General features: G+C 36.2%; 1 protein-coding gene across 13 annotated transcripts in view; it reads right to left on the bottom strand.

Annotated features, from left to right (window-relative positions):
• The window catches only part of EFCAB5 (EF-hand calcium binding domain 5), a 188083-nt gene that overhangs the window by 114566 nt on the left and 54457 nt on the right, over window positions 1-19060 (bottom strand). For 11 of the 13 annotated variants that reach the window (XM_042966610.1, XM_042966608.1, XM_042966609.1 and 8 more), the window contains one exon: window positions 17859-18435. The exons of 1 other annotated variant lie outside the window; for it this stretch is intronic. In XM_042966610.1, coding sequence (XP_042822544.1) covers window positions 17859-18435 — 577 coding nt within the window. Of the gene's footprint in view, window positions 1-236; window positions 312-17858; window positions 18436-19060 lie in introns of those variants that run through there. One more of the 13 variants, XM_042966616.1, reaches the window with a different exon arrangement.

Here is a 19060-nt window from a genome sequence, read left to right on the forward strand (position 1 = left end):
ATGGTGAACAGAAATGTTCTTTAAGCTATTTATTAAATTTAATGACACTGCCCCCTGCTGCTGTTGGAAGTTTTCACTAGTACTAAAATTCCCTTAATTTGGTTTCTCTACATAATTGGTTTTGAAACTTTTGTCAGTGTGCAGAATGACCTTCTGTGGAACTTGTTTTCAATGCATCCCTAAAGGTTCTGATTCAGAAGATCTGAGGAAGAAGCTAGGAATCTGCACTTTTTTACCATGCATCCAGGTAATCCTGATGTCATTCTTAGGCAACCACACTCTGAGAAAGACTGTTTGAACTGAAATTTAAAATGCCATGTCCACCTATAAAATAAAACAAAAGAAGAGTTCTGTACATATCTCTTACTTTATTCTAGAGGAATATATGTACCCAATTTCAAAAGAATTGTTATTCTAAAGCTTCTGATTAGTTCCTTACCCTGTAGGAAGAATACTAAAACAAATCACAAGCAATTTTAGATTCTTTTATAAATTTTAAGCAATCCCTATCAAAATAACACTAGCATTCTTCACAGAGCTAGAACAAACAATCCTAAAATTTGTATGGAACCAGAAAAGACCCAGAATAGCCAAAGCAATCTTGAAAAGAAAACCAAAGCTGGATACACCACAATCCCAGACTTCAAGCTGTATTATAAAGCTGTAATCATCAAGACAGCATGGTATCGGCACAAAAACAGACATACAGACCAATGTTATAGAATGGAGACTCCAGAATTGGACCCACAAAAGTATGGCCAACTAATCTTTGACAAAGCAGCAAAGAATATCCAATGGAAAAAAGACAGTCTCTTTAACAAATGGTGCTGGGAGACCTGGACAGCAACATGCAGAAGAATGAAACTAGACCACTTTCTTATACCACTCACAAAAATAAACTCAAAATAGATAAAGGACCTGAATGTGAGACAGAAAACCATCAAAACCCTAGAGGAGAAAGCAGGAAAAACCTCTCTGACCTCAGCTGCAGCAATTTCTTACTTGACACATCTCCAAAGAAAAGGGAATTAAAAGCAAAAATGAACTATTGGGACCTCATGAAGATAAAGAGCTTATGCACTGCAAAGGAAACAATCAACAAAACTAAAAGGCAACCAACAGAATGGGAAAAGATATTTGCAAATGACATATCAGACAAAAGGCTAGTATCCAAAATCTATAAAGAACTCACCAAACTCCACACCCAAAAACCAAATAATCCAGTGAAGAAATAGGCAGAAAACAAGAATAGACACTTCTCTAAAGAAGACATCCAGATGGCCAACAGGCACATGAAAAGATGCTCAATGTCACTCCTCATCAGGGAAGTACAAATCAAAACCACACTCAGATACCACCTCATGCCAGTCAGAGTGGCTAAAATCAACAAATCCGGAGACCATAGATGCTGGAGAGGATGCGGAGGAACAGGAACCCTCTTGCACTGTTGGTGGGAATGCAAACTGGTGCAGCCTCTCTGGAAAACAGTGTGGAGGTTGCTCAAAAAATTAAAAATAGATCTACCCTATGACCCAGCAATAGCACTGCTAGGAATTTACCCAAGGGATACAGGAGTGTTGATGCATAGGGGCACTTGTACCCCAATGTTTATAGCAGCACTCTCAACAATAGCCAAATTATGGAAAGAGCCTAAATGTCCATCAACTGATGAATGGTTAAAGAAATTGTGGTTTATATACACAATGGAATACTACTTGGCAATGAGAAAGAATGAAATATGGCTTTTTGTAGCAATGTGGATGGAACTGGAGAGTGTTATGCTAAGTGAAATAAGTCATACAGAGAAAGACAGATACCATATGTTTTCACTCTTATGTGGATCCTGAGAAACTTAACAGAAAACCATGGGGGAGGGGAAGGAAAAAAAAAGTTAGAGAGGGAGGGAGCCAAACCATAAGAGACTCTTAAAAACTGAGAATAAACTGAGGGTTGATGGGGGGTGGGAGGGAGGGGAGAGTGGGTGATGGATATTGAGGAGGCACCTGTTAGGATGAGCACTGGGTGTTGCATGGAAACCAATTTGACAATAAATTTCATATACAAAAAAAAAAAGCTTCTGTACAGCGAAGGAAACAATCAACAAACCTAAAAGGCAACCGACATAATGGGAGAAGATATTTGCAAATGACATATCAGATAAACGTTAGTATCCAAAATCTGTAAAGAATTTATCAAACTCAACACCCAAAAAACAAATAATCCAGTGAAGAAATGGGCAAAAGACATGAATAGACACTTCAAAGTTTATTGAAGATAGATATCCAGATGGCCAAAGAAAATATCCAGATGGCCAACCGACACATGAAAAAATGCTCAACATCACTCATCATTAGGGAAATATAAATTAAAACCACAATGAGATACCACCTCACACCTGTCAGAATGGCTAGAATTAACAACTCAGGAAACAACAAATGTTGGCAAGGATGAGGAGAAAGGGGAACATTTTTGCACTGTTGGCGGGAGTGCAAACTGGTGCAGACATTCTGGAAACCAGTATGGAGGTTTCTCAAAAAATTAAAAATAGAACTATCCTACGACCCAGGAATTGCACTACTAGGTATCTATCAAAGGGATATAGGTGTGCTTTTTTGAAGGGGCACATGCCCCCCAGTGTTTACAGCAGTACTATCGACAGTAGCCAAAGTATGGAAAGAGCCCAAATGTCCATGGTCGAATGAAGGCATAAAGAAGATGTGGTATCAGTGATCAAAAAGAATGAAATTTTGCCATTTGCAACAACATGGATGGAACTAGAACGTATTATGCTGAGCGAAATGAGTCAATCAGAGAAAGACAAATATCATATGACTTCACTCATATGAGGAATTTAAGATACAAAACAGATGAACATAAGGGAAGGGAAGCAAAAATAATATAAAAACAGGGAGGGGGACAACACATAAGAGACTCTTATACAGAGAACAAACAGAGGGTAACTGGAGGGGTTGTGGGAGGGCGATAGGCTAAATGGGTAAGGGGCATTTAGAAATCTACTCCTGAAATCATTGTTGCACTATATGCTAACTAACTTGGATGTAAATGTGAAAATAAATAAATTATTAAAATATAAATAAATATATATTTATTTTTATGTTTTTATATTATTTATTATTATATTATATATGTAATATATGTTGTTATATATTATATAATTATTATATATTATATATTATAATTATATTATATTAAATTATATTTAAATTAAATTAAAATTAATTAAAATATATTAAATATATTATTATATTATTTTACATATATATGTATATTAAGTATATTATGTATATTTAAGTATAGGCATGCCAGAAGACATTCAGAGGAAAATATGAAGATTTAGGAAGAGAATCAGAAGTGTCTTATTTGTTTGTTGTTGTTCTTAGTTTGTTTTTTCAGATCTGGAAGAGAGCTAGATGTTTTCTAGACCAGGGGTCAGCAAACCAAGTCTAGTGCCCAAATCTGGTCTGCTGCCTGGTATTGTATCACTCAAAAGCTAAGATGGGCTGTTATATTTTAAAATAGTTTTTAAAAATCAAAATAAGAATAATGTGTTGTAGAATGGTAGAAAATCTATGAAATTCACATTTGGTATTCATAAATAAAGTTTTCTTGTAACATAGCCATGCTTACTCATTTACCTATTGTGTATAGCTACTTTTGTACTACAACAGCAAAATTGAGTAGTTGTGACTAAAGTTTCCAGGCAAAAAGCTTTTAATTTTTATGTAATCAAATTTATCAATAATTTCACAATTTTGGGGTGCCTGGGAGGCTCAGTCAGTTAAATGTCTGACTTCAGCTCAGGTCATGATCTCACAGCCCGTAGGTTCGAGCTCCGCATCAGGCTCTGTGCTGACAGCTTGGAGCCTGGAGCCTGCTTCGGCTTCTGTGTCTCCCTCTCTCTCTGCTCTTCCCCCACTTATGCTCTCTCTCTTTCTCTCAATAATAAATAAATATTAAAAAAATAATTTCACAATTTTGAGTCGTGGTGAAAAAGGTTTTTCTCTGGTAATAAGGGGATTTAACCCCTGGTTTCTTCTAGTTTTTGTATGGTTTCATTTTTCACATACATATACTTAGTAGGATATGTTCTATGGATAAAAAAGCTGCAAATAAATCTAAAACATCATTTAGTAGGGATGCCTGGCTGGTTCAGTCCGTTAAGCGTCCAACTTCAGCTCAGGTCATGATCTCGTGGATTGTGGGTTTGAGCCCCACGTCAGGCTCTGTGCTGACGGCTCAGAGCCTGGAGCCTGCGTCAGATTCTGTATTTCCCTCTCTCTGTGCCCTTACCCCACTCTCTGTCCTTACTCCACTCTCTCTCTCTCTCTCTCTCTCTCTCTCTCAAAAATAAATAATAATAAACATTAAAAAACATTTTTAAACATCATTTAGTAGCTCTATTATTAGTAGGATTATTACCATTGTTATTTTTAAGTTATTTTACGTAAATTGTAGGATAAGACAACTAATTCTGTCAATGTTGTTAGGAGCCAAGATTTTCAGTAAGAAAAAAAAAAGAGAGCTACAAATATAAACTCAAGGATAGGTTAAAAAAAAAAAACCCTGCAATATTATATTTGATATGAAATGATCAATATTTACTCATTATTTAAAAAAATTATACTTGTTAACCCTAAAAGAGCCTAAAGCAATATGATACAATATTTTTGAGCATTCCTAGTTCTCAGATGAGTGATCCCCATTAAAAGGAACTAAGAATCCTTTTAAAAAATGCATGAAGCTTCCAAAGACTAAAGGAGTAATGTTGGAAGAACACAGGGGCCAAAGTTGGGTCAAGCTGAGGATCAAGTCGGTAAAGTGTCTGACTTCAGCTCAAGTCATGATCTCATGGTCCATGAGTTCAAGCCCCATGTGGGGCTCTGTGCTGACAGCTCAGAGCCTGGAGCCTGCTTCAGCTTCTGTGTCTCCCTCTCTCTCTGCCATTCCTGCACTTGCTCTCTGTCTGTCTGTCTCTCTCTCTCCATCTCAAAAGTAAATAAACATTAAAACAAAATAAAAATTAACTATAATGGATTAAAATACATTGAATATATATTAAAATCAATGTGTCCATTATGATACTCAAAAGGAACCTTTCCCCCAAAAGGGAAAACAATCTTTCAAATTTGCCCCTCCAGGTGACTATTGATAGATAAATAGGTAGACACATAGATACACAGAGATACAATATACAATACTCTGAAAATCTGCAATTAAAAGGAAAGAATTAAACATTAATTTTGTCTTACTAGTAGGAAGCATATTTCAATGTAACCAAATACATAGCAATCAAATGTGATTTATTGTAGGGATTCCAATGGCTCAAAATTAGGAAACCTATTAATAAAATTCATCATTAACAGGTCTAGGGTGAAAATCAAATGATTATCTTCACAGGTGTTGAAAAAGTGTTTGACAAAATTAACAGTCTTGAGCTTTAAAAATCACTCTATAAAGGAGTTAGAAAGAGAAGAACAATCAAAACACAAACCCAGCAAAAGGAAGGAAATAATAAAGATTGGAGCAGAAATAAATAATATAGAAGCTAAAAAAAGAAAAAGAAAAGCTTTTCTTTTCTCTGCCATAATGGTGTGTGCAGTTGAGTGTTCTTTCCATGTCTTCTCACAAGACTTTCAGGATCAAGCAATTCTTGGCCAAGAAACAACTGAAGAAGATTCCATTCTTCAGTGGAATCAGATGAAAACTGGTAATAAAATCATGTACAACTTCAAGAGGAGGCATCGGAGAATAACCAAGCTGGGACTATAAGGGATCACACATGAGATGGCACACATATTTATGCTACATGAAGGGCATGTACTTGTATCTTGGGACTCTGTAAATATTGCTGCTACCTAAACAACAGACGTGTTTTATCCAGGGAAATGATTTTCTCTTACTATGCTTCAGTAGGTTGCTTCGGTAATAAATATGTGAGACCTCGGTTTGAAAAAATAAATGAATTTTTAAAATTTAAAAACAATAGAACAGATGAAACCAGGAGCTGGTTCTTTGAAAAGGTCAGCAAAATTGGGGGTGGGGGAGGAGTTAAGATGGTAGAGCAGTATGGAAACTCTGAGCTTGTCTCATCCCTGAAATGCAGCTAGTCAGCACAAAGCCATTTGAATACCTAGGATATTGACCTGAGGACTAACACAACAATCTGCATAACTTGAGCCACAGAACTTGGCAGGTACACGGTACAGAGAGGTAAATTGTGGGAGAGAAAAGCTGTGGAGTGTAGGGAGCCATTTTTGTGGAGAGAGGGCAGAGAGAGAAAGAATTGGGGAGAGTGCAGCACAACAGTGTCATGCAGGAAAAGCACTCTCCCCAAAAGTAGCTGGAGAGAAAGAGAGAGAAAGAGTGAAAACACTCACAGGGGACTGAACAAGAAATCTGTGCCCCAAAACCTTTGATGGGGAGAAAAGAGAGGGTTTCAATACTACCTGGATTCTATAAACAGTAGAGCACAGAGTCTGAAGGTTGGGAGCTCAGTGCCTGGTGGTGCTCTGGTGAGGAAGTAGGGTGAATCCCCAGGAGCAGGCAGTGTGGTCTGCGGGGGTCCATGTGCCACACGGGGAGGAGTGGTTCCCCTGCTTGGAGTGAATTTGGTAGAGAGGATACAGCCACCCTGTGGGCAAAGGTCCCAGCAGACAACAGAGAGCAGCCACATTTGCTGGTATTGGAACAAAGATGCCAGAGTGTGGTGAAACCTGACACTGGCTGTGTGTTGTGATTTACCATACTCTCTGAAACTCTGCTGCTGTGTGATCACATGAACGTTTTCTGGGGCAAGCCAGCATCCAGCCATTGCTCAGTGAGACCCTCCCTCAAAGAGCTGGCTCATGTCCAGCCACAGGGGTTTCTGAAGTGTGGGGTTTTGAAACACTTCCCCATCGGAGATAAAACTCTGGAGGGAGGTGTCACCTGGCTGGTGACAGCTTGGACACAGATAGGGTAGAGGTGGGGAATGGATGGAGGCCTGAGACAAAGGAGGGGTGCTTGATCTTGGGTCAGTGAGAATGTCAAGTTCCTGCACCAGAGACTTTGGGGTTGGGTGAGGCCATTTCTACTTCTGCGCATGCACATGCCTACTGCACTGATCCACCCCACTAAGCTAAGCAGCGCCACCTAGTGGAGAACAGAGCCATTACACGAAGTACCACTCAACTGTGCCCTCCAAGCACATGCCCCACAAGACCAGCACAAGTTACTCCACCTGCTTAGTGTATGGACTATAGAGGGCTTTATATCAGTTCTAGAGGAAACTAGATATAACTTCATTTGGGTTTCATTCTGTTTCCTGGTTCAGTTATTTGTTCGTTTTCTTTGCTTCTGTTTTTGCTTAAATTGTTTTTTTTTTCTTTATTTTCTTTCTCTTTCTTGGATTCAGAAAGAACATGTTATTTTTTATTTATTTTATTTTATTTTTTATTTAAAAAAATTTTTATTCTATTTTCTTTATTTCATTTTATTCTATATATTTTTTTAATTTTTAAAAATTTTCTTAACTTTTTTTCTTACCTTTCCCTTTTTTCTCTATTCTATCAAGCTTCTTTCAACAAGCAGATGGAAACACACCTAGGGTCTAGCAACCTTTATGTGATTTATTTGTTTTGTTTTTTAGTTTTAATTTTTTATTTTATTAATTCTTCTGCCCTCCAGAATGACAAGAAGAAGGAATTCACCCCAATAGAAAGAATAGGAAGAAATGATGGCAAAAAATTTAATGAACACAGATATAAGTAAGATGTCTAAACTAGAATTTAAAACCACAATTATAACAATACTAGCTAGGGTTGAAAAAAGAATAGAATATACCATATAATCCCTTTCTACAGAAATAAAATCACTAAAATCAAGGGAGGCCAAAGTTAAAAATGGAATAACCAAGACCAATCTTGAATAGATGTTGTGTAAGCAAGGATGGATGAGGCAGAGCAGTGAATCAGTGATTTGGAGATAAAATTATGGAGAATAATAAGGCAGAAAAAAAGAGGGAAACAAAGGCAAAAGATTACAATACAAAACTTAGAGAACTCAGTACTTATTAAAAAGGAATAACACCCATGGGGTGCCTGGGTGGCTCAGTCAGTTAAGCGTCTGACTTCAGCTCAGGTCATGATCTCACGGCTCGTTAGTTTGAGCCCCGCATCCGAGCCTGGAGCCTGCTTCAGATTCTGTGTCCCTGTCTCGCTCTGCCCCTCCCCTATTCATGCTCTCTCATTCTCTCTCTGTCAAGAATAAACATTAAAAAAAAAATTTTTTTAAGGAATAACATCCGAATCATAGGAGTCCCAGAACATGAAGAGAGAGAGAAAAAGTGGCAGAAGGCTTATGTGAGCAAATTATAGCAGAAAACTTTCCTAATCTGGGGGAGGACACAGACATCAAAATCCAAGAAGCACAGAAAACTCTCATTAGATTCAACAAAAACTGACCATCACCAAAGTGTATCATTGTCAATTCACAAAATACACAGGCAATGAAAGAATATGAAAGCAGCAAGGAGAAAAAAGTCCTTAACCTACAAGGGAAGACAGATCTTGTTCACAACAGATCTGTCCACAGAAACTTGTCAGGCCAGAAAGGAATGGCAGGATATATTCAACATGCTGAATCAGAAAAATATGCAGCCAAGAATTCTTTACCCAGCAAGATTGTCATTCAAAATAGAAGGAGAGATAAAGAGTTTCCTAGACAAGCAAAAACTAAAGGAGTTGTGACCACTAAACCAGCCCTGCAAGAAATTTTAAAGGGGAGACTTTGAGTGGAGAAAAGACAAAACAAAACAAAAGAGACCAAAAGCAACAAAGACTAGAAAGGACTGAGAACATCACCAGAAACAGCAACTCTACAGGTAACACAATTTCACTATATTCATATCTTTCAGTACTCACTCTAAATGCAATCAATCAAAAGACATATGATATTAGAAGGGATAAGAAAATAAGACCCATCTATATGCTGCTTACAAGAGACTCACTTTAGGGATGCCTGGGTGGCTCACTCGGTTAAGCATCTGACTTTGGCTCAGGTCATGATCTCATGGTTCATGAGTTTGTGCTCCACATCAGGCTCTGTGCTGACACCTCAGAGCCTGGAACCTGCTTTGGATTCTGTGTCTCCCTCTCCCTCTGCCCTCCCTTGCTCATGCTCTGTCTCTCCCTCTTTCAAAAATAAATAAATAAATTTTTAAAGAGACTCATTTTACACCTAAAGACACCTATAGATTCAAAGTAAGGGGATAGAGAACCATCTATCATTCTAATGGACATCAAAAGAAAGCCAGAGTTGTCATACTTATATCAGACAGACTAGATTTTAAAATAAAGACTAACATGAGATGAAGAAGGGCATTATATCATAATTAAGGGGTCTATCCACCAAGAAGATCTAACAACTGTAAATACTTATGCCCCCAACTTGAGGTCCCCAAATATATAAATCAATTAATCACAAACACGAAGAAACTCTTCAATAATAATAATATAATAGTAGGGGATTTCAACACCCCACTTACAGCAATGGACAAATCGTTTAAACACAAAATCAACAAGGAAACAATGGCTTTGAATGACACACTGGACCAGATGGACTTAACAGATATATTCAGAACATTTCATCCTAAAGCAGCAGAATACACAGTCTTCCTGAGTGCATATTGAGCATTCTCCATCATAAATCACATACTGGATCACAAATCAGCCCTCAACAAGTACAAAAAGATTAAGATCATACCATTCATATTTTCCAAACACAACACTATGAAACTTGAAATCAACCACAAGAAAAAATTTGGATAGACCATGAATACCTGGAGATTATAGAACATCCTACTAAAGAATGAATGGGTTAACAAGAAATTAAAGAGGAAATTAAAAAGTACATGGAAGCCAATGAAAATTAAGACAGGACAGCCCAAAACCTCTGGGATGCAGCAAAGGTGGTCATAAGAGGGCAGTGTATAGCAATCTAGGCCTTCTTAAAGAAGGCCTACACAACCTAAAATTACACCTAAAAGAGGTGGGAAAAGAACAGAAAATAAAGCCCAAAACCAGCAGAAGAAGGGAAATAATAAAGATCAGAGCAGAAATCAATCATATAAAACAAAACAAAATAGTAGAACAGATCAATGAAACCAGGAGCTGGTTCTTTGAAAGAATTAACAAAATTGATAATTCCCTAGCCAGATTAATCAAAAAGAAAAAGGAAAGAACCCAAATAAATAAAATCACAAATAAAAGAGGAGAGATCACAACAAACACCACAGAAATACAAACAATAAAAAGAGAATATTATGCACAATTATAGGCCAACAAATTGGGAAATCTAGAAGAAATGGACATATTGCTAGAAACATATAAACTACCAAAACTGAAGCAGGAAGAAATAGACCATTTGAACAGACTCATAACCAGTAAAGAAATCGAATCAGTAATCAAAAATCTCCCAACAAACAAAAGTCGAGGGCCGGATGGCTTTCCATGGGAATTCTACCAAACATTTAAAGAAAAGTCAACACCTAATTCTTTTGAAACTGTTCCAAAAAGTAGAAATGGAAGGAAAACTTCCAAATTCATTCTATGAGGCCAGCAATACCTTGATTCCAAAACCAGACAAAGACCCCACTACAAAGGAGAATTACAGACCAATTTCCCTGATGAACATGGATGCAAAAATTCTCAACAAGATACTACAAACCAGATCCAGCAATACGTTAAAAGAATTACTCACCATAATCAACTGGGATTTTATTCCTGGGATGCAGGGCTGGTTCAATATCTGCAAATCAATGTGATACATCACATTAATAAAAAAAAAAAAAGAAAAGGATAAGAATCACATGATCCTCTCAAGAGATGAAGGAAAAGCATTTAACAAAATACAGCATCCTTTCTTGAAAAAAACCCTCAAGAAAGTAGGGATAGAAGGATCGTACCTCAAGATCATAAAGGCCATATATGAAAGACCCGTCACTAATACCATCCTCAATGGAGAAAACCTGAGAGCTTTCCCCCTAAGGTCAGGAACATGACAAGGATGTCCACTCTCACCACTACTATTCAACATAGTGTTGGAAGTCCTAGCCTCAGCAATCAGACAATGCAAAGAAATAAAAGGCATCCATATCAGCAAGGAGGAAGTCAAACTTTTACTCTTTACAGATGACATGATACTGTATGTGGAAAACCCAAAATACTCCACCAAAAAACTGCAAAAACTGATCCATGAATTCAACAAATCACAGGATATAAAATCAACAAACAGAAATCAGTTGCATTTATATACACCAACAATGAAACAGCAGAAAGAGAAATCAAGGACTCCATCCCAGTTACAATTGCACCAAAAAACATTAGATACCTAGGAATAACCCTAACAAAAGAGGTAAAAGGTCTATACACTGAAAACTATAAAAAGCTTATGAAAGAAATTGAAGAAGACACAAAGAAATGGAACAACATTCCATGCTCATGGATTGGAAAAACAAATATTGTTAAAATATTGATACCACCTAAAGCTATCTACATGCAATTCAATGCAATCCCTATCAAAATAACACTAGCATTCTTCACAGAGCTAGAGCAAACAATCTTAAAATTTGTATGGAACCAGAAAAGACCCAGAAAAGCCAAAGCAATCCTGAAAAAGAAAACCAAAGCTGGAGGCATCACAATTCCAGACTTTAAGCTGTATTACAAAGCTGTAATCATCAATACAGTATGGTACTGGCACAAAATCAGACACATAAATCAATGGAACAGAATAGAGAATCCAGAAATGGACCACAAATATATGGCCAACTAATCTTTGACAAAGCGGGAAAGAATATCCAATGGAAAAAAGACAGCCTCTTTAGCAAATGATGTTGGGAAAACTGGACAGCCACATGCAGAATGAACCCAGACCACTTTCTTACACCATACACAAAAATAACTCCAAATGGATGAAAGACCTAAATGTAAGACAGGAAACCATCAAAATCCTTGAGGAGAAAACAGGAAGCAATCTCTTTGATCTCAGCGACAGCAACTTCTTACTCAACGTGTCTCCAGAGGCAAGGGAAATAAAAGCAAAAATGAACCATTGGGACCTCATCAAGATAAAAAGCTTCTGCACAGCGAAGGAAACAATCAGCAAAACTAAAAGGCAACCGACGGAATGAGAGAAGATATTTGCAAATGACATATCAGATAAAGGGTTAGTATCCAAAATCTATAAAGAACTTATCAAACTCAACACCCAAAAAAACAACCCAGTTAAGAAATAGGTGGAAGACATGAATAGACACTTTTCCAAAGAAGATATCCAGATGGCTAACAGACACATGAAAAGATGCTCAACATCACTCATCATCGGGGAAATACAAATCAGAACCACAATGAGATACCACCTCACACCTGTCAGAATGACTGAAATTAACAACTCGGAAACAACAAATGTTGGTGAGGATGCAGAAAAAGCGGAACCCTTTTTCACTGCTGGTGGGTATGCAAATTGGTACAGCCACTCTGGAAAACAGTATGTAGGTTCCTCAAAAAGTTGAAAATAGAACTAGCCTATGACCTATAGACCTATAGGCCTATGACCTATAGAACTAGCCTATAACCCATCAATTACACTACTAGGTATTTACCCAAAGGATACAAGAATGCTGATTCAAAGGAGCACATGCACCCCAATGTTTATAGCAGCACTATCAACAATAGCCCAAGTATGGAGAGAGCCCAAATGTCCATTGAATGATGAGTGGATAAAGAAGATACGGTGTGTGTGTGTATGTGTATATATATATATTACATTACTCCTACATTATATATATATATAATGAAATATTACTCAGTGATCAAAAAGAATGAAATCTTGCCATTTGCAACAACATGGGTGGAATTGGAGGGTATAATGCTAAGCAAAATAAGTCAGTCAGAGAGAGACAAATTCATATAATTTCACTCATATGTGTTATTTAAAAAACAAAATAGATGAACCTAGGGGAAAAGAAGCAAAACTAATATAATAACACAGAGAGAGAGAAACCATAAGAGACTCTCAAATACAGAGAACAAACTGAGTTGCTGGAGGCATATTGGGTGGGCGAGTGGGCTAAATGGGTGATGGGCATTAAGAGGGCCACTTGTTGGGGTAAGCATTAGGTGTTATATAAAGTGATGAATAACTAAATTCTATTCCTGAAATCAAAAAAATGTTTTTAATTTTAAAAATAACAATAAAATAGATAAGCCCACAGAATTTTCATAATAAAGAAAGAAGATGTCAACAAAATTGATACTCCTCTCATTTTAAAAAGAGAGGACACAAATAAACAAAATTACTAATGAAAGAGGAGAAATAACAACCAACACCACAGAAATACAAACAATTCTAACAGAATATTATGAAAACCTATTTGTCAACAAATTAGACAACTTGGAAGAAATGGATAAATTCCTAGAAACATAAAACTTACCAAAACCAAAGCAGGAAGAAATGGAAAAATTGAACAGACCAATCACCAGTAATGAAATTGAATCAGTAATCAAAAAACTCTCCCAAAACAAAAGTCCAGAACCAAATGGCGTCACAGGTTAATTCTACCAAACATTTAAAAAGGAGTTAAAGAATATCCAATGAGAACAAGACTGTCTTTTCAACAAATGGTGTTGGGAAAACTGGACAGCAACATGCAAAAGAATGAAACTGGACCGCTTTCTTACACCATGCACAAAAATAAATTCAAAATGGATTAAAACCCTAAATGTGAGACCTAGAAACCATAAAAATCCTAGAAGAGAACACAGGCCATAACTTCTTTGACATCAACTGTAGCAACTTCTTTCTAGATATGTCTCCTGAGGCATGGGAAACAACAACAACAAAAAATACACTAAAAAAGCTTCTACAAAACAAAGGAAACAATCAACAAAACTAAAAGGCAACCTATGGAATGGGAGAAGATATTTGCAAGTGACATATCCAATAAAGAGTTAATATCCAAAATACATAAAGAACTTATAAAACTCAACACCTAAAAAATAAATAATACAATTAAAAAATGGGCAGAAGACGTGACCAGACATTTCTCCAAAGAAGATATCTAGATGGCCAACAGACACATGAAAAGATGCTCACCATCACTCATCATCACGGAAATGCAAATTAAAACTACAATGAGATATCACCTCACACCTGTCACAATGGCTAAAATTAACAACACCAGAAACAACAGGACATGGAAACAATGAGGATATGGAGAAAAGGGAACCTGTGTGCACTGTTGGTGGGAATGCAAACTGGTGCAGCCACTGTAGAAAACAGTATAGAGGTTCCTCAAAAAGTGAGAGATAGAACTACCCTACAACCCACAAATTACACTACTATTTACCCAAAGAATACAGAAACCCTAATTCAAAGGGATACATGCACCCCAATGTCTATTGCGGTATTATTTGCAATAGCCAAATTATGGAAGCAGCCCAAGCATCCATCAATTGATGAATGGATAAAGAAGATGTGTTATATATATAGAATGAAATATTCTTCAGCCATAAAAAAGAACGAAATCTTGCCATTTGCAATGATGTTGATAGAGCTAGAGAGTATAGTGCTAAGCAAAATAAGTCAGTGGGAGAAGGACATATTCCATATGATCTCACTCATATGTGGAATTTAAGAGAAAAATAATCAAAGAAAAAAGAGAGAGAGAGAGAGAGACAAACCAAGAAACAGACTCTTAACTATAGAGAACAAATTAATAGTTACCAGAGGGAGGTAGATACACTTATAAATAATAAAATAAAAATAAAATAAAATAAAATAAAATAATCACTCTATAATGTAGGAATTAGGCACACTTTTCTAATGTAATAAAATATATCTTTTTCGGATCCAAATGGAGTAGAGTTATGACATTAATATATAGTTTTAAAAAACTGTTCATGGTGAGGTAGTGATATAAAAATCATCCTTACCAAAGTCATAAACAAGACAAGGATGCCCATATCATCACAATTATTTAACATTGTATTGAAAATAACATAACAAGCTAAGAGGAAGATATTAAATGTATACAAGTATAAAAATTGGAAAAGAACGAAAACTCCTATTATTTGCAGATAATATGGTTGCCTCACTAGAAAACCCAAATAATCAACTAAAATTATTCTATAAACAGTCACACTCAGTAAGGTAGTAGCGTATAAAAATATACAGAATTTAATAGATATAAATAGAAACTACATATAAATAGAAAATGTAATAAAATAAAAAATTCCCATTTACAATGGGAATAAAAAATAATAAAATAACTAGTAATAAGTTTAACAAGAGATGTAAGCCTAATGAAAAAAAACAAAACTTTAAGACAACAATGATAGATACAAAATAAGATGAGCAAATGAAAAGACATGTGTTTTCAGAAACACATCATTATTAAAGATGCTGATTTGCCCTAAGTTAATAAATAAATTTAAACATTTCAATAAACATTCCTATAAGGTTTGTTTTTCTGTTCTTTTTTTTTTTTCAAGTAGGTGAATGAACCCTAAAGTTCATATTGAAAAGTAAAAACACTAGAGGGGCGCTTGGGTGGCTCAGTCGGTTGAGCGTCTGACTTTGGCTCAGGTCATGATCTCACAGCTCGTGGGTTCAAGCCCCATGTCCGGCTCTGTGCTGACAGCTCAGAGCCTGGAGCCTGCTTTGGATTGTGTCTCCCTCTCTCTCTGCCCCTCCCCCATTCATACTCTGTCTCTGTCTCAAAAATAAACATTAAAAAAAATTTTTTTTAAGTAAAAACACTAGAATAAAAGAAGAATAAATAATAAGGACCAGCACAGTCAGATTTATTGAAATACAGATCTTCCTTGACTTATGATAAGGTTTTGTCACATAAACCCATCATAAGTTGAAAATATCCTAAGGTGAAAATGCATTTAATACACCTAAACTACCCACCATCACAGCTTAGCCTAAGCCCACCTTAAATGTGCTCAGAACACTTACATTAGTCTACACTTGGGCAAAATCATCTAACACAAAGCTTATCTCATAAAGTGTTGAATATCTTGGGGCACCTGGGTGACTCAGTCAGTTGGGTGTCTAACTCTTGTTTTTGGCTCAGGTCATGATCTTGCAGTTTGTGAGTTCGAGCCCCACACTGTCAGTGCAGAGCCTACTTAGGATTCTCTTTCTCTCTCTGTCTCTTTCTCTGCCCCTCCCCTGCTCATGCTCTCTCTCTCTCTCAAAATAAATAAACTTTAAAAACATATTCATTATCTCATGTAATTGATTGAATACTGTACTGAAAGCGAGTAACAGAATGGTTGTATGGGTACAGAATGGTTATAAGTGTATGTATGTAATGCATGTAATGTAATGTATGTAAGTGTATGATATGTGTGTATGTAACGTATGTTAAGTCTATGATATATATGTATGTAATGTATGTAAGTGTATGATACCATGAAGGGTATCATGGTTACATGGCTGACTGGGAGTTGTGGCTCAGTGCCATTGCCCAGCATTATGAGAGAGCATCATACTGCATATTGCTAGCCCAGGAAAAGATCAAAATTCAAAATTCAAAGTACAGTTTCTACTGAACACATACCCCTTACGCACCTTTGTAAAGTCAAAAAATCCTAAGTGTAAATTGGGGGCTGTCTGTATACTTAAAAGTCTCAATGATTCAAGCAGTGTGGTGTGGTGCATGAACAGGGAGATAGTCAGAGGGATAGGATAGAAAAACCCAGAAATACACTCCAAAATATACAGGAATTTAGTAATAAAATTTCATCTCAAAACAGTGGGGCAAAATACACTATTCGACAGTTGTTGGGATCACTATGTAACCATTTGGAAAAGGAAAAAGTTGGATTCATATCTACATCTTATATTAGGATAAATTCCATATGGATCAATACTTAAAATGGAAATTAAAATATTAAAACTCCAGAAGAAAACATGGGAGGATTCTTTTAATATCTTGAAATGTAACAATGACTCTAAGTCATAAAATGAAAGTAAATAAATTCAACCACATAGAAATAATATCTTCCGCATGACAAAAGATAAATAAAAACAGAAGAAAATATTTGTAACTCAGATGCTCTTATATAAAGGAAGAAAATTTAGAATCCAAATTTGCATTTGCTTCTGTATGTATAAAGAAACTGGAAAAAAACCCACTGAAAATGAAGAACACTAGTTATTTATGGCAGAGGTGGAGTATTGGGTACAAGGAGGATAAGAATGGATGAGAAACTTTTCACTGTATAACTATTAATACATTTTGAATTTAAACCAGGTGAATATGCTGCCTATCTGAAAAGTTAAATTTTTAAGAAGTCCCTGCTCTCATGTAACTTACTTTCCAGTGCAGGGAGACAGATGGTAAACAAATAAATATATACTTTGGATCATAGTAAGATAACTAAATCCACAAATTCAAGGAATTTATTTAATATGCTTCATTAATCTTCATAGTGCCTCATAAATAGTGAAGCACATACTAGCAGCTCAATAAATACTTTTTGAATATTTAAGTCCTATTTGTATGATTATGTTATTATTCTACTTCCTTTCAACGAAAGGACCTAGATCATCAACTGAAAATATAACAAATTATGGGGAGCCTGGGTGGCTCAGTCAGTTAAGCAACTGACTTCAGCTCAGGTTATGATCTCATGGTTTGTAAGTTCAAACCCCACATTGGGCTTTCTGCTGTCAGCGCCTTTCTCTGCGCTTTCTCTGTCCCCTTCTCTCTCTTTTTGCCCCTCCCTTCTCATGCTTGCTCTATCTCTCTCTCAAAAAAAAAAATTACATATATCAAACTGTACCTGTTGCCAATAGTATTGGGAACATGTATCTTCAGTTCTTCCGTGACATCCCTCATCACCCTCTGATAACCAGACATTCCTGAGTCTTTGATATAATAAGGATTGTTTCTCATTAAATATTCCCCCAAATGATTAATTGGATCAAACTTGGTTGTAATATCAGCTTCTGCCCAAAGTTTCTTCTTTTCCACTTGCATTAACATTTTTTCCACTCCAGGAACTAAGGTGGGTAGAAGTTTGTCAAGCAAATATGCATGAGTTTTAAGTGTCATGTTTTCAGTATTAAACCACTCTTTGGCCAAATTATTCCTAGGGAATTTTTTTTCAGCCTTTTTTTCTAGTTCTTTCTTCAGATTATCCTTATTTATTATTTTCTGCTGCATTGCCTGGGCTCTTGCCTCCACTCTTTTGTAAAAATTTTTCTTCCATGGCTGTTCTAGCTTTGAATTCAGTACATCTGGATCTAAGTTGAAAATCACTTTGGCAGGTTTTCTAACCACAAAATTCTTTGAGACATTAGTGTCAGAGTCCTTTATTAAATCAGTTGAGGCTTTTGTTTGCTCTTCCAAGTGTATTTCTGAGGAGGAAAAAAAAAAAGTGAAATGTAAGAAATACTAGAAGTAGATTTTAATCTATGTTACTTTAGAATATTATTTTTAAAAAGTTTTTTTTACATCTATTTACATGGTGTATTCAAACACAACTGAACATAACAGAAAATCAGGTAACCGTGACTTTAAGCATAAGGACATTAATTGTTGACTTAATCAGATGTCATTCAGCAGCTCACTGTTTTTCATTAAGTACATAGCCTGCTTCAATTGTTCTTTATTAATTTTTTGTGCTTGTACCTGAGGCTCACGAGATAGCTATTGTAGCTCCCAGCATCCTTTTAAAGGAAGAGATTTGAGAACAAAGGGGATTTTTCCTCTTATGGTTCTGTTTTATTATATAAGAATAGAATACCTCAGACTTGCTACTCTAAGATTTTCCTTTACATTTCATTGGCCTTATTCAGTTGCATGTCTACCCCTAGACCAGTAACTGGTAAAGGGAAAAAGAATTACTATGAATAATTTTGACTAATCATAAGTTATTCCTTCATGTTAGGGGTTAGAACAAGTTCTCTGGGGGCACCTGGGTGGTTCAGTTGGTTAAGCGCCTGACTCTTGGTTTCAGCTCAGGTCATGATCTTACCGTGT

Source organism: Panthera tigris, chromosome E1 (genome assembly GCF_018350195.1).
Source record: "Panthera tigris isolate Pti1 chromosome E1, P.tigris_Pti1_mat1.1, whole genome shotgun sequence".
Classification (NCBI taxonomy): Eukaryota; Metazoa; Chordata; class Mammalia; order Carnivora; family Felidae; genus Panthera; species Panthera tigris.